Source organism: Mobula birostris, chromosome 6, assembly GCF_030028105.1.
Source record: "Mobula birostris isolate sMobBir1 chromosome 6, sMobBir1.hap1, whole genome shotgun sequence".
NCBI classification, from domain to species: Eukaryota; Metazoa; Chordata; class Chondrichthyes; order Myliobatiformes; family Myliobatidae; genus Mobula; species Mobula birostris.
The window spans coordinates 27848366-27862827 of NC_092375.1; the positions used below are offsets into that span (position 1 = coordinate 27848366).

The 14462-nt window shown below is 38.4% G+C and overlaps 1 protein-coding gene across 7 annotated transcripts in view; it reads left to right on the forward strand.

Annotated features, from left to right (window-relative positions):
* The window catches only part of LOC140198885 (sorting nexin-9-like), a 65099-nt gene extending 52299 nt beyond the window's left edge, over positions 1-12800 (forward strand). For 6 of the 7 annotated variants that reach the window (XM_072260072.1, XM_072260071.1, XM_072260074.1 and 3 more), the window contains 3 exons: positions 6336-6450; positions 8306-8397; positions 9990-12799. In XM_072260072.1, coding sequence (XP_072116173.1) covers positions 6336-6450; positions 8306-8397; positions 9990-10034 — 252 coding nt within the window. In that variant the 3' untranslated portion in view covers positions 10035-12799. Of the gene's footprint in view, positions 1-6335; positions 6451-8305; positions 8398-9989 lie in introns of all 7 variants that reach the window. The other variant, XM_072260075.1, reaches the window with a different exon arrangement.
* Positions 12801-14462: the final 1662 nt, after the last annotated feature.

The following is a 14462-nucleotide window of genomic DNA, read 5'->3' on the forward strand; positions in this document are numbered from 1 at the left end:
ATATGCCTGCCCTAGGACTGTATCCTTCTATGTCTTACCAACTTAAATGTTTGTCTAAATGTCTCTTAAGCATAGTGATTGTACCTGACTCTACCATCTCTTCTAGAAAAACATGCATTCTGTGTGCAGAAAAGCTGAGAGTAGTTATTGCGTGGCACTTAACTTTGCAGCCCATATGTTACCTGCCACTTATCAAGCCATGACTGGGATTTACCTAAGTTTTGCTATGTGCACATATGAGCTGCCTCATTTTAAGAGAAGTTGTGAGTGGAACAAATAGCTACACTTCTGGTCTTATGATAGCAGCAAGTCCAATGATAAGCCACTGAAGATGATTGGATCTATTGCTCCAAAGGTGATATGCCAGGCAGGGCTGGGATGTATGATTGCCAACATATCAAAGTCTTTCTCTGCATGATCTATGACCACTAGAGTGTCCCCCCTTCCCGCCACTTATTAGTTTCACCCAAGTACCGTGATGTTACATTCAGTCAATTGTTGCTGTGATGCCCAGACAGCCATTCTTGCCTCGCATTCTGGAATTTGGTTAGAGTCATAGAATAGTCCAGCACAGAAACCGACTCCTTGGCCCATCTCATCCATGCTGAAGTATTATTTGGCCTAGTCCTATCGCACTGCACCTGGACCATAGCCCTCTATGTCCCTCCTGTCCATGTATGTATCCTCACGTCTCTTAAAAGTTCAAATTGAACCCTCATTCACCACTTCCGCTGGCAGCTCGTTCCAAACTCTTACCATACTTTGTGCCAAAAACTCTCTTTACAACCCTATCTACCTGTGATGCCATTTTCAAGGAATTATGGATCTGAATTTCCAGTTCCTCTTATTCTACCACATTGTTCAGTGCCCTACAAGGGAGGGAGAAGATGGCGACGCAACGCAGCACGCGTAGCCTCTCCGGTAAAATGATATTGTATTTGTAAGTAGGATACCGTGCACAATCCTGATTTGATGGAGACAGTCGTGAGAGCACAGAGGAACATCTGGAGTAGCTTCTGAAGTGCCTGGTTCGCTGCCACTGCTACTGTGCGATTGAGAATCTCTGGAGGGAAGGCCCCAAAATCCTTGGCTTCGCCTGCTGCTAGCGACCGGGGTTGGGGTCGACGCGTTCAGCAGAGATGGTGCTCAGTGCTCGGTGTCGGAGGGCTGGTCGGAGCTCGAAGTTTTCCGACGACTCAGAGTCGGACTGTGGTCGGGTATGGCAGGGAGAGTTTTCTTCCTTCTCCCGTCTGCGTGAGATGTGGGACTTTTGAGAAACTTTGAACTTTTTTACCGTGCTCATGGCCTGATCTTTATCAAGTTACGGTATTGCTTGCACTGTTGTAACTATATGTTATAATTATGTTGTTTTTGTCAGTTTTTCAGTCTTGGTCTGTCCTGTGTTTCTGTGATATCACACCGGAGGAATATTGTATCATTTCTTAATGCATGCATTACTAAATGACAATAAAAGAGGACCGCGTGTCCTCATAATCTAATCTAATCAGAGTGCCAGTCCTACCCTGGTTTGTCATCGCAAAGTGCACACCTCACACATGTCTGCATTAAATTCTACCTGTCATTTTTCAGCCCATGTTTCCTGCTGGTCCAGATCTCACAGTAAGCTTCAATGGCTTTCCTTACTGTCCACTATGCCCTCAATCTTGGTGTCAACCACAAATTTCTTGATGCAGTTTACCACATTATCATCCAGATCATTGATATAGATAACAAACAACAATGGACCCAGCACCGATTACAAGCCTCCAGTTAGAGAAGCAACCATCTACTACCACTTTTCTGGCTTCTCCCGTGAAGCCAATGTCTAATCCAATTTACTACCTCATTCTGAATGCCAAGCGACTGAACCTTCTTGGCCAACCTCCCATGTGGGACTGTGTCAAAGTTTTGATGAAGTCTAGAACTGAGTGGTCCTAGCAAACCCTAGACTGGTCATCTGGCAGCAGATGGTGAGTGACTGTGCAGCCTGGCGGTACTGTTGATTACAGTCCCTCACCTTATTGATGGGTGTGAATCGACTAGGTGATAATTAACCTGATTCAATTTGCTCTGCTTTTTTTGTGAACGACAGGATTTTCCACATTGCTGGGTAGTCATCAGGGCTTTACTTGTACTGGATAGCTTGCCGTTCAGCTCAATTAGATCAAGGCTGCAAGTTTTCCATACTGTGGCTGGGAGTGATCTGCTCCCATAACCTTGGCTGTATCCAGTGCTCTCAGTCCTTTCTTGATATCAAGAGGAGCGAATTGAATTCACTAACACTGCTTCTCTGACTCTGGGGTCTTCTGGAGAAAGCCAAGATGGATTATCCACTCAGAACCTCAGGCAGAACATGAAAATGCTTGGGCTTTGTCTTTGGCACTTACATGCTGGACCCTGCCATCGGTGAGGATGGGATTGTTTTTGGAGGTCTTTTCTCCTATTAGGTTTAGCTGTATCTTTGAAGTGAAGGGGATGAAGTTAAGAATTACATAATGAATCAGGTCCTGATTTGAATGGAACAGGTAAAATACAGAAAACTCTAGAAAACAGGTTTTGAAAAACAAAATTGAAATTTATTTTCAAACTTCGTTTTGCTTTGCATTAACAACCAGTTAAACTGATTTGATAGCTTATTTTTAATAACCTTACTTCCCGAAGAGAACCACTTTCACTCCGGTTTAAATTGTGAGATATTCTTTATAAATACCTTGATAAATTTGTTAGTGTAAGCCTATTAGTTGCATGAGAATCTTATTATATTTTTTGTTTACCTTTATTTGTACCTTAAGTTCTGTAGAATAAATAAGTAGAGCAAATAAGTTATTTGCATCAGCTCACCAAAGATATTTTAAGAGGACTGCATTACACAGGTCCGTCTTGCATAACATTATTCATATTACTTTCATGAAAGCTAATTAAGTATATTAATTCATAAATGAGCAACAGTGAGTTAAAACTTGAAAGTATCGTGAAGGTAACACCTTCAGCACAAAAGTTATAAAAGGAAAACATACACAATACATCAATACCTTTCTTCACACAACGTTTTACATATGCCTCATTACTACATTGCATCATAACATGTTTAGACCACACTAATAAGGTTTTGCCATAAATAAAAAACAGCACTATATTTACACAGACGATTGCCGATCTGATTTTTATTGTGGACACTTCCAAAGGAATCATAAATGTTGAAGCCTTGAATACTGAAATAATGTGAGCTGTTAAGTAAAGACACACGGTTGAAAAAATTCCCTTTTCTTCAGAGTGCCACAACAAGAATAGCAAAATCAAAGAAAATGTTAGTTTCACGCCATACATGGATTTTGGAGTGACAGTAATAAGCCCCCGTTGCCTAATTCGGTATCTGGTGTGGTGATGATCCATCCAGTACAATGAAGAAACCAAACAAATGGATACTGTTAAGGCTAGCTTAAAGTGAAAGTCAGTCAGCCAAGTTGGAGGAGGTTTAAAATAATACTGGCCAGGTTGCAATAGCATTCCCATCTCAATAACACTGATAACTTGGACAAGAGCCTCTGTAGTGAAGGCAGAAGCAAGGCTGAAAATGCACACTTCTGTGATATGTGACAGATGACGACACTGGTCCTTACTGGTGCCATTCTCCAGGAAGAGCATAATGCTGCTCATTGTTGTGCATAGTACGCCACAGAAAAGACAGAGGATTGTCCATTCAAAGTCAGCTGAAACTTTCAGGGTGATGGCAATAAAACAGGCTAAGCTCAGCAGTAGCTCCATGCAGCGCAGAATGAGGATCTTCTTCCCATCAGTATCCATACGTGAAGCCGAGTGGTTAAAAATGAGGCAGGCTTTAAAAATAAAACAAGGCAGCTTGAAGCTTATTCAGATGTGCTTCTCTCTAATGCTCACAGCATCCAAAGCGAAATACTCCTGCCCCCTCACAACAGGAATTTTCCCTCCTACCACTGATGCAAACTCTTCATGAACTGAATAAGTACAAACCAGGCACCAAGTGATGCTGCTTTTTATTGGCTTGTTTAATAATGCCCTTTCATTCAAGAAAACTGCATGCAGATATCACAGTATGAAAAATGGGACAATTGTGCTAACAATCACTTTCATACCAGCTCAATGGGATTCACCCTTTAGTAACAAATAAACCACCTTCCCAAACCTACATAACTATAGGTTAAAAATGCATTATCATTTTGATAAAAAATGCATTGTTTGCTTTGAAATGTAAGATTTTTAGATAACACTGTTTGCTTTTCTCATATTTTAGAATTTCATTTAAATAAGTGTGGCTGTATGTTTTTGTTGACATATTGATTAAGATGACCTTCCTTTGTTTTCTACTTTATTACTGCATTGTTTAAAAGGTCTGTAGCTATCAGCTTTGAACATGACCAAAGGTCAGTTCTAATGGGGACAATTAGTTAGGTTCTAGTTGCTTCTGTCATGGGATACACTTACATCAAAATGCCATTTGTTGATCAAGCTCAAATTCCAATTGCTATTTGATGACTGAAATGGAAATCAACTGAGACGTGAACATAATATAGTTGGGAGACAGTAGAAGCTGGAAAGGAGTGGCACTGGGGGTGCAGCAGCAGAGAAAATTGTGCTGCATGATAGCTTTAGATGCCAGCCTCTCAGTCCCACATTCAGGTAAATATTTAAAATTTCCCCTGTTAATTATACCCTTACATGTCATCCTTACAAGTATATGAAGTTAGATTGCATGAAGATTTGTTTTGTCTCGTGTGCCTGCTGCTGATACTGGCTTATATTTAGGGCATTGAGCAAGCATTTAGTCCATTACACTCAATTGTTTCTAGGCCTATTGCTCAGTTTGGATGTTCATTGTTTTCTATGGGGTCTTTACCGATCTGATGTTGCTTTAGCTCTGGTGTGCACTTCAACAGTTGCTGTACATACAAATTTCTAGGGCACTATGTACCAATATTAAGTCAAAACTTGAATGTCTTTTATTTGCTTTGGATTGTCAGTTTAGTTTCTCTGTCAGCTTGAAAGAAAAGGAGGAAACAGTTCTTGTATTTATTTGCCAACATTCATAACCTCAATTTGTCCAGAAGCATTTAGCAGCCAATGCCTTTTGAAGTGAAGGCATAGAATCATAGAACCCTAGAGCACAGAAACAAGACCTTCGGCCGATCTAGACCATACCAAACCATTAATCTGCCTAGTCCCATCAACCTGCATCCGGACCATAACTCTCCATATCTATACAAATTTCTGTTAAATGTTGAAATTGAACTGGCATCCCGCACTTGTATTGGCAGCTCATTTCACACTCTCACCATTGTCTGAGCGATTAAGTTCCCTCTCATGTTCCCCTTAAACATTTCACCTTTCACTGTTAATGCACGGCCTCTAGTTGTAGTCTTGCCAACCTCAGTGGAAAGTGCTTGCTTGCATTTACTCTATCTATACTCCTCATAATTTTGTATACCTCTGTCAAATCTCCCCTGATGCTTCTATGTTCTAGAGATAACTCAGGTCTTCCAAGTCCTGGCAACATCCTTATAAATTTTCTGTTCATGCTTTCAATCTTATTGAGATCTTTCCTGTAGGTAGGTGACCAAAACTGGACACAATACTCCAAATTAGGCCTCACTGGCATCTTATACAATTTCAACATAACATCCCAACTCCTGTACCCAGTACTTTGATTAATGAAGGTCAATCTTCCAAAAGCTTTCTTTACAACCCTCTGTACCTGTGAGGCCACTTTCAAGGAATTATGGATCTGAATTCCCAGACTGCTCTGTGTGTCACTTTTGTAACAAAAGGAAACATGTTGTCAGTGTAGTTGCAGATTTGTGTTTTTTTTTAAAATGTCAGTTTTTTTTCATTTGAAGTGAAATGCAGTCATGAGGTTAATATATTTTGTGATGCAAAATCTATACTTAGCGTTGGCTTGACTGTTCTGCATGACAATTTTGCTATCAGAGGAAGGATAGCCAAAGGTTGTGTCCACCACTCTGACTCTGGTCTGATTCCAATACAATATTCATGCATTGAGCACTGCTCCAGTGTTAGGTGAGCTCCCGTTGCAGTGTAAGAGAAGAGACAGCATTAATTAACAAGGAGATGGTGTACCCAGTATTCCAATCTATGTCTCCAAGTCCAAAGTTCTATTGCAATTATAACAGCATCCACTGTTCTTTTGCATAATTTCCAATCTGCAAAGTACATAGGTTTTTGGTGTACCTGTATAGGATATTTTTAGACAGAAAAGCTTTTAAAACAGCATGCTTAATAGAAATTCTGCTGTGTTTTTCAGACCTTTAACTGGAAAAAAATGCACTTGTTTATCTTTTCAGGGAGCTCTGGAAAAGGCTCATGAATATGAAGAGCTTGCACACACCAACAAAGTCACATTGAAAGAAAAAGAAGCTGTTGTTTTCAGAGCTGGAATTGTGTCTTCAGCTATTGAAGGTCTGTTTTCTTTCAGATCTAAGCTTTCTGATCCCTTCTACTTAATAGCCAATTCGAGTTTCTTAGCTTGGCAAGAACACACACACACACACCAGTAGAGGTGGGGGCCATAGGGTGATTTTTAGAGTCATATTTCTGTTTCCCACACGATAGTGCATAGCTTATTTTATGTTCACCTGAAAGAGAAGATGGGGTTAACACCTCTACCAAATGCCAACGTCTATTAAAGAGCAGCACTCCTGAATAATGCTCTAGATGGTCAGCCCAGAGTTTTGAGTCCACTCTTTGGAAATGGGCCTTGAAGCCAGTGTTCCGATTCTCTGAGTTAGGATTATTCCACGATGGGCACACTGTTTCCATTTTAATGAGGTGCGTAACATAAAAACAACTGACAGCAGAGGCAAGGACCAGATGTCTGTGTCATTTAAAACATATAGGGGTTTTGAAGAAAGATAATAAGAATTCAAATTAAATTAAAAGAATCTTCAGGGAGCAGTGTTTCAGAAAGGCAGCGTCCATTATTAAGGACCTCCAGCACCCAGGGCATGCCTTTTTCTCACTGTTACCATCAGGTAGGAGGTACAGAAGCCTGAAGGCACACTCTCAGAGATTCAGGAACAGCTTCTTCCCCTCTGCCATCTGATTCCTAAATGGATATTGAAGCTTTGGACATTACCTCACTTTTTTTTAATATACAGTATTTCTGTTTTTGCACATTTAAAAAAATCTATGCAATACATGTAATTGATTTCAGTACTTGTTTATTTATGTTTTACTTTATTTATTATTTATTATTTTTTTCTCTCTGCTAGATTATGTATTGCATTGAACTGCTGCTGCTAAGTTAACAAATTTCATGTCACATGCCAGTGATAATAAACCTGATTCTGATTCTGCTGAAAAATACACATTTAAATACAAAGTTAAATACATTTAAATTAAACTATTTAAGTTCAATTGTTGCAGTGTTACCTGGTCAGATTTCCCAGTTTTAAGAGCTGAAGAGATCATAGAAAAAAACAGGCCTTCACAAGCCATTATTTAACTGCAGCAGAAATAAAATCAGAAATTGCTCAAAATACTCATCAAGACATGCAGCCTCTGTAGAATGAGAAGCTGAGTGAAGTGAAGTGGAAGGCTAGATTTCAGCCTACTGTATACTTGGTATTCCTGAACCCTCGCATAGTTAAGTACTTAAAAGGTGGCAAATTCAAATATCTCCTGTCACTTCAGTGAGCGATCCGCTCCAGGTGTTCCTTGACATATTCATATACATTCCTTCTGTTCGCCATACATTTTTTTGGATCCTGCTTAGGGAAGATCCCAGAGTTCTCTATGTTCTAGGACCAAACTGAAATGCTTAGCTAATGGCATTCCTGAGAAATTATGACTGACCCAATAGGTGAAATTTGTATGACCTTCAATAATAAAAAAGAAGTAATGGATGGGCCAAATGTATAAAGATAAATTTTTAAAACAAATTATTAATGATCATCATTGCTCATATAGTTCTGATTATTCACACTAGTTACAGGAATTTCCCCAAGCAATATACTAATGAAGTTAATATCTATCGCCATTGCAGCATAAATGAGACAGATAAAAGAGTAAGTTAAATATAGTGATCAATAATTTCTTTTATATTAGCCTCACTCTATAAGAATCACTAGTGGCTTTATTTCTTTCAGAAAACTATTCTATAAGAAAGAAGTGATTGTCTCTATAAGCCATTGCATTGTCTAAGCAGTGAAAACCAACAGACACTCATTTATAAATAAGAAATATTTATTAAATAGGTGCATTTGTGAACCTATATTTCAATAACTGTGCATTTGTTCATTTTTTGTGATTGCAGCTGAAATCAATCATTTTAACCATGAACTTACCAGTGACTACAAATTAGCAGTTCAACATTTTCTCTATGAACAGGTTCAGATGTATAATAAGGTAAATATTTTACCATATGTACAGCTATATGATAATTCTCATGAATTATTGATTATGAATCTTTTTCACCTTTTACATATTCTATCATCATCAGCACAAAGATAAGCGTGCAGCAACAACAGCTCCTGATACTGGAGCTAATCCCATACAGTGCTGGAAATTGCAAGGTGGTTGATTGTAATATTTTTGCAGCCACAAAAATCTATTGCATTATTTAGTTACAATATGTGAACTAGTATAACAATATGATAAGTATGATTTGCTTGAATGGTTGTCCATTGTGTTTGACATCCATCGTGTAGAAAGCTACGTGGGAGCGTTTTTAAAGTGGAAAAGTTATTGCACTGGGGGCAGTTCCACTCTTTTGACCTTGGAAGTTGGGTCCTGTGATGTCACAACCGGAGTCTTCCTCGATTGTATTGACCTTGACTTCTCTGCCTTTGCTGTCCATGAAGCGCTGCAGAACTGCCTTCCTGGCTGTTGGATCTCTCTGTCGATCTCATCTGCCCAGTCCATTGGAGTTGACTTTAGTAGATCACAAAAAAATTTTCAAGTTTGGCATATTTGAGTTCACACAGATAATGGAGCATGAGTGACACGCTTGAACTCATGCACGTATGGACCGTAAGATGGCACATTTGTACAGAAATTAGATTGCATAGCACCATGTTTTTGACCTAGTAATCATATTGAATTGAAAGATAAATTATAGGGTCATAGAAACAGACCCTTCAACCCATCTTGTCCATGCCAACTGTGTTGCCCAGTGAGGTAGTCCCATCTGCCCATATTAGGCCCATGGAAAAAAATACTAAACAAAATGTCAAAGACTGTTTTCATTCCACAGTATCTGGAGTATGTCCTAAGCTGGCCCTAGGAATCAAGCTTCAGTAGTCCGCAATATGCAATTTACTCAGTTGAGTTCTTTTAGTCTGTCCTTACTCCATAATAGCATCAGTGCCCTCCACCCAAAATATTGATCACCTGGCTACCTGCCCCCACTCACTGATCACATGATCTGAGCCCTACACTGAACCCATCAATGTTTCAACACCTCCCACCACCTATTGATCATCAACCAAACATATTAATTACTGACCAGACATTTTGCTATTGACAGCAGTTTTCTACTCCTGACAGACAAAGGCAGGCTTCAGCCATTTCTCCATCAATTGCTCTCATCTGCGGCCTGACATGCACTCTGCCCTTTCTTCCCTGTGTCTTTTCTCCCTCTCTCTCTCTCTCTCTCTCTGGATCTTGCTGTAGCTCTGGACATATTTGATTACCTTTGTACTTAATGCACTTGTGCAACTGTTAAATGAACAGCCTTTCCTCGTGTAAAATACCTTTACTGGCATACGAGGCTTTGATGTGGCAGACCGAAAGAGATTGATTCTTCAGCTTTTCCCCATATTGCTGCAATCGGTTAACAAGGAATGGCAGAAAAAGAAATCAAAAGAAAAGAGACAGGCAAATTAAATGCAAAATCACAGGAAGACCATTTCAAATGCAAAATTTTATCTCTTGGCAAACATGGTAGGAGGTTCACCAGTAACATAAATTTCTGATGCAAAATCTTCTTTCCTTTTCAGATAACAGATAAACTGCGGGAAGCTTATGCACGTTTTGAATTCTAATACTGGGCCATTTAGACTCTGCAGATGTTGCAATTCATATAACATCCTTGAATGTTGTAACTTGAAGTATCAATGTTCTTTACAACTTTCTTGTCATTTTAGTTCTGGTTCCACTTGTATGTTACTTTAATGCTGCATGTAATGATTGTACTATTAACACTAGCAGCAATTTACTGTTCATTTATCCTTATTTTACCAGTGAATTCTTGCAGCATGAAAATCATGGATGAAATAAATAAATCTCTGTATTCTTAGGTTCTTTGCTGTAAATGCAATGCAGCAACTAGGCCATTCACATAACAGAAGAAGTGAAAATGTTAACACTTCATTGCATTTGTGAAAATGACTGGAGAAAATAAACAGGAGAAATAGAGATGGAGGGTCTCGATCTTAAATGATATTTCCTCTGCCTCCACAGATGATGCTTGACCCACTGAGTTTCTCTTGCGGTTTGTTTTTTTCTCTGTTTCAGGACCAGCGGACTCCTGTGTCTCCCTTTTTTTAAACAGAAATGTACTTGGGTTTAGCTATCTATTTAAACGTATCTGTAACACAATCTACTTACAATAGGCTGACAATTATAAATCTCATCATTGTTAATGAATACAGTTTTTGAAATTTATATCTTAGCTGAATTTGAAATTTGCTGAAGAAATGTAGGCTAAGGAGCATAGCAAAATGTCAAAGCATCATGATTTTGCTTTCTAAGTTACATCTTCAGCATTTAATATCTCTCTATAATGTATTTCTCTCTCCACAGAAGTTGTTTGACTTACTGAGTTTCACTTGTATTTTCTGGTTTTATATCATATTTCCAGTAACAGTGCTTCTTGATTATATTTTTATTGAAATTGGTCCTGTTATACACACAGAGACAGAATCAAAAATATTTGTTTGAAATATTCATCAGGTCAGGCACAGCCAGTGGGGAGAGAAGGTTTACAGACTGAAAACCTGCATCAGAATTGGAACAGGTTGAGGAAGAACAGATCATTAATAAAAGAACAATGACTTGGAGTGTTACTCCTCCTTCCCTCTCTGTAGATGGTACCTGACCTGCTGAGCTTTTCCAGCATTTGCTGACTTCACATGTTCCTGGCACTCAAAATCATAAAAGGTGTTTATATGCAATTCAGTGATTTCTAAATAAGTGAGCTGACTGAATTACAGAGTGACTTCATTCAAAAAATGCTTCAATGCCTCGTTCAATGTCACCATACTCAATTTCTTAACAATTCAGGTAGAGGCCAAAGAGCGCATTCACAAAAGGGACTTTCCAATAGTGCCAGGGCCCAACCTCAGCTGAAACAATGACAGACAGTTTCCTGCTTTTGAGTCACTTTGCATACAATAATGTACATGAATGATGTAGAGTCCACAATTCTAGCTTTTGTAGGACATCAAATATCACATTTTCTTTTTTAAGGAACTGAGTATTGGGAATCTCTTAATGGAGGGAAAAGACTGCTAAAAAAAATTCTTGTGGATATAACTAAATGTTAACTTTAAGGAAAAAGTGGAGAGTTTGAACTGTTTTTGTTACTACATAAAAATGAATTGTCTTATTGTTCATACTTAACTGTAAATATTTTATAGTATATTAATATATTTAATAACAGATTTGTTTGATGTTTTGAACCTTTCCTATTTAGGTTGTTATGCTTTATTGATCCTAGAAGGATAAGATGGAAAATGTAGCTCTTTTGTGCTTTGCTTTGAGCATTATAAGTAAAGTTTTATATTTTTGCTATACAATATTAGTTTTGTAATTGCAATATGCTCATCCTTGCCTCATATTATAATTCTCCAATACACTCAGGCTTTTGAATTCGGATATTAGTCTAGAGGGGTAGTATTGTGCAGTGGATGTGGAGGGGTCTTGTTAGCGCGGTTACTGTTATGATGCGACAATGAGGTTCCTAAAGGAGTTTCTGAAAATCCTGTGGAATTTATCACAGGGCTCCATTATGCAGGGTTCTGATCACAGACCAATAAAATTAACTGCAGCTTTGAATATTTTAAATACTTTAAACAAGCTTTATTTCAATATTAACCATTGAAGCTTGAGTTGTGACCAAAATGAAAACAAATATAGTATATTTCCATTTCACAATGATGTTAAAAAATAAAGATATATAATCAGAGGCAGGATACAGCTTGATTCTGGAGCAAAGCAGCTCCTCTGTATGTAGGTTTCTACCTATTTCTCCCAGGCTTGGAACTAAGGCTTCTTAATGTTCATCTTAAAAGAGTAATTTTATATCAATATATTACCCGCAACTTTACGAACTCTTGAACAGCAAGTTGTCTGGAAATCCATATATATTATTTCTGATGGGTTGTATCCTAATGGTTACATTCTCAAAGAAATTTGTCAAATGTGATTTCCTCTTCTTATAATTATGTTGACTCTCTTTGACCATCTTGTGATTTTCTAAATGTCCTGCTATTAATAAATGCCACATTTTCCCAAATAAAGATATTAGGCTAAATAGCCTATATTTTCCTTCTTTCAAACTCAACCTTCCTCTCCACCCATTCCTCCCCCACCACCACAAACACACACACTTTCTTGAATAGTGGAATTTATGTACTGTAATGCCTGGGGTGGAGATATGTCTTTGCCAAAGGAGGGAAGGCGCTCCTTGAGATAAATGAAATGCATCCAAATTTGTGCATATTTTATATCTCATCTGTTTGTATTAAGGAATTTTCAGGAAATTGCAAGGTGTTGCAAAAGCACCATCAAGAGTATGTTGTTAAAAATTTTGTTGATTTAGATAAGCAATGGTAAAAATGTTCAAGTTTTAAAAAAAATCTTCATTTTCTCCTCTTTATCTGGTCACAAGACTAATTGCTCCACCTTCAGTCAAAGTCAGGTACTTCACTGAAAAAGTTAGCTGGTGGGCCAAACCTGGGGTGACACTGGTGGTCTGCTGCATGTCCGAAGACAGGTAGTACTACAGGTTCTAAGAATTTTATGTTTAAAAATCACTTACATTACTTTTAGTAGTTTTAAATGTCTCTGGATGTTATGGGTATATAAAACCTGATTAAATTAAAATCAAATCAGAGCAAGGCTCCAGCCTCCAGCACCGTCTTCTGTCAAAATCTACCAAAACATTACAGAGGTGGAGTCTCTGCAGCATGCTGCCCGAGTCCTCATCTCTGTTGAAATCTCTCAGCTGAACTCCTAAGGCAGGCCCTCTGTACCTGGCCTATGTAGGTATGATTGTGGGTGAACGATGGCTGAGTGAAAATTTTGAAAATCACTTTGAAACTATTTCCTGGGGGACCACAAGATGAGCACATTTTAAAATATCTTCCATAAGAGTTCATGGCTTACTTAAACATATGTCCTATCACTACTATGTTTTTCAAAGATTCAACATTTTTGTGGAGTTAGAAAAGGTACAAAGATGTGGACAATGTTTAAGGATGGTCTAATAATTGGCAAACAATATTTGTGCTACCAAAGTTCCAGACATGGCCACAAACTCAACTGGACAAGTTATTAAAATACCAAGGCTACAAGATTAAACTGGAGTCCGGGTACCCGTGCTCAGCAACTTACCTCCTGACAAGCCACAAGTCAAATACTCTCCACTTGCAGTTTCAATAACATTCAAGAGATTTGATACCATCTAGGAGAAAGCAGCCTACTTGTATGACCACACCATCCACTACACTAAACATTAATTTCTTTCACAATAGCTACCATTTGTACCTTTATACCACCTACAAAAATACACTGAGGCTACTTGACTAGGCTACTCTGACTGAACTTTCAAACTCTTAACTTTTGCTGTCAAAAAGGATGAAAACTTTAAGTGCATGGAAACACCACTGTCTGTGTGTTACACTCCAAGTCACACACCCCATGTTAGATACGTGGGTTATGATATTTAAAAAATGGCTGGAGTCGCTAAGCACTTTAGTGCGAGGGTGTTGATTAGGAGCGACAAAAATAAAACCTACAATAATCAGTGTAAGTATTGAAAAAAACAGCCAATATTTACAAAAGGCATCTAGCAGAAAACACAATAATAGCTCCATGCTATTTTTGTCCAGTGTGAATCTCAATCTCTCTCTCTCCCCCACTCCCTCTCTCCCTGTTTTTTTTAAAGCACCAGGACAAGCCCTCTTTAAATATCCAGTTACCTTAGGACTATACAGTACTTGAATCAGAATATGGTGCACCCCACAATGTAGTTACAATCAAATTACAAAACAAACAGAAGTATGGGCCTTAAGTACAGTATACCAACAAAATATACGCACTTACACATTACCAAAGAGATGGACTATTCCGCGTGTATGGCTGGAACGGCACCAAGTGCATCAATTTAGAATCATTTACGAGAATCTACCAGGGAAGACGCTGAAGTGCGTACACTCAGTGCAACGACAGCAGAATGACAAGGCAAT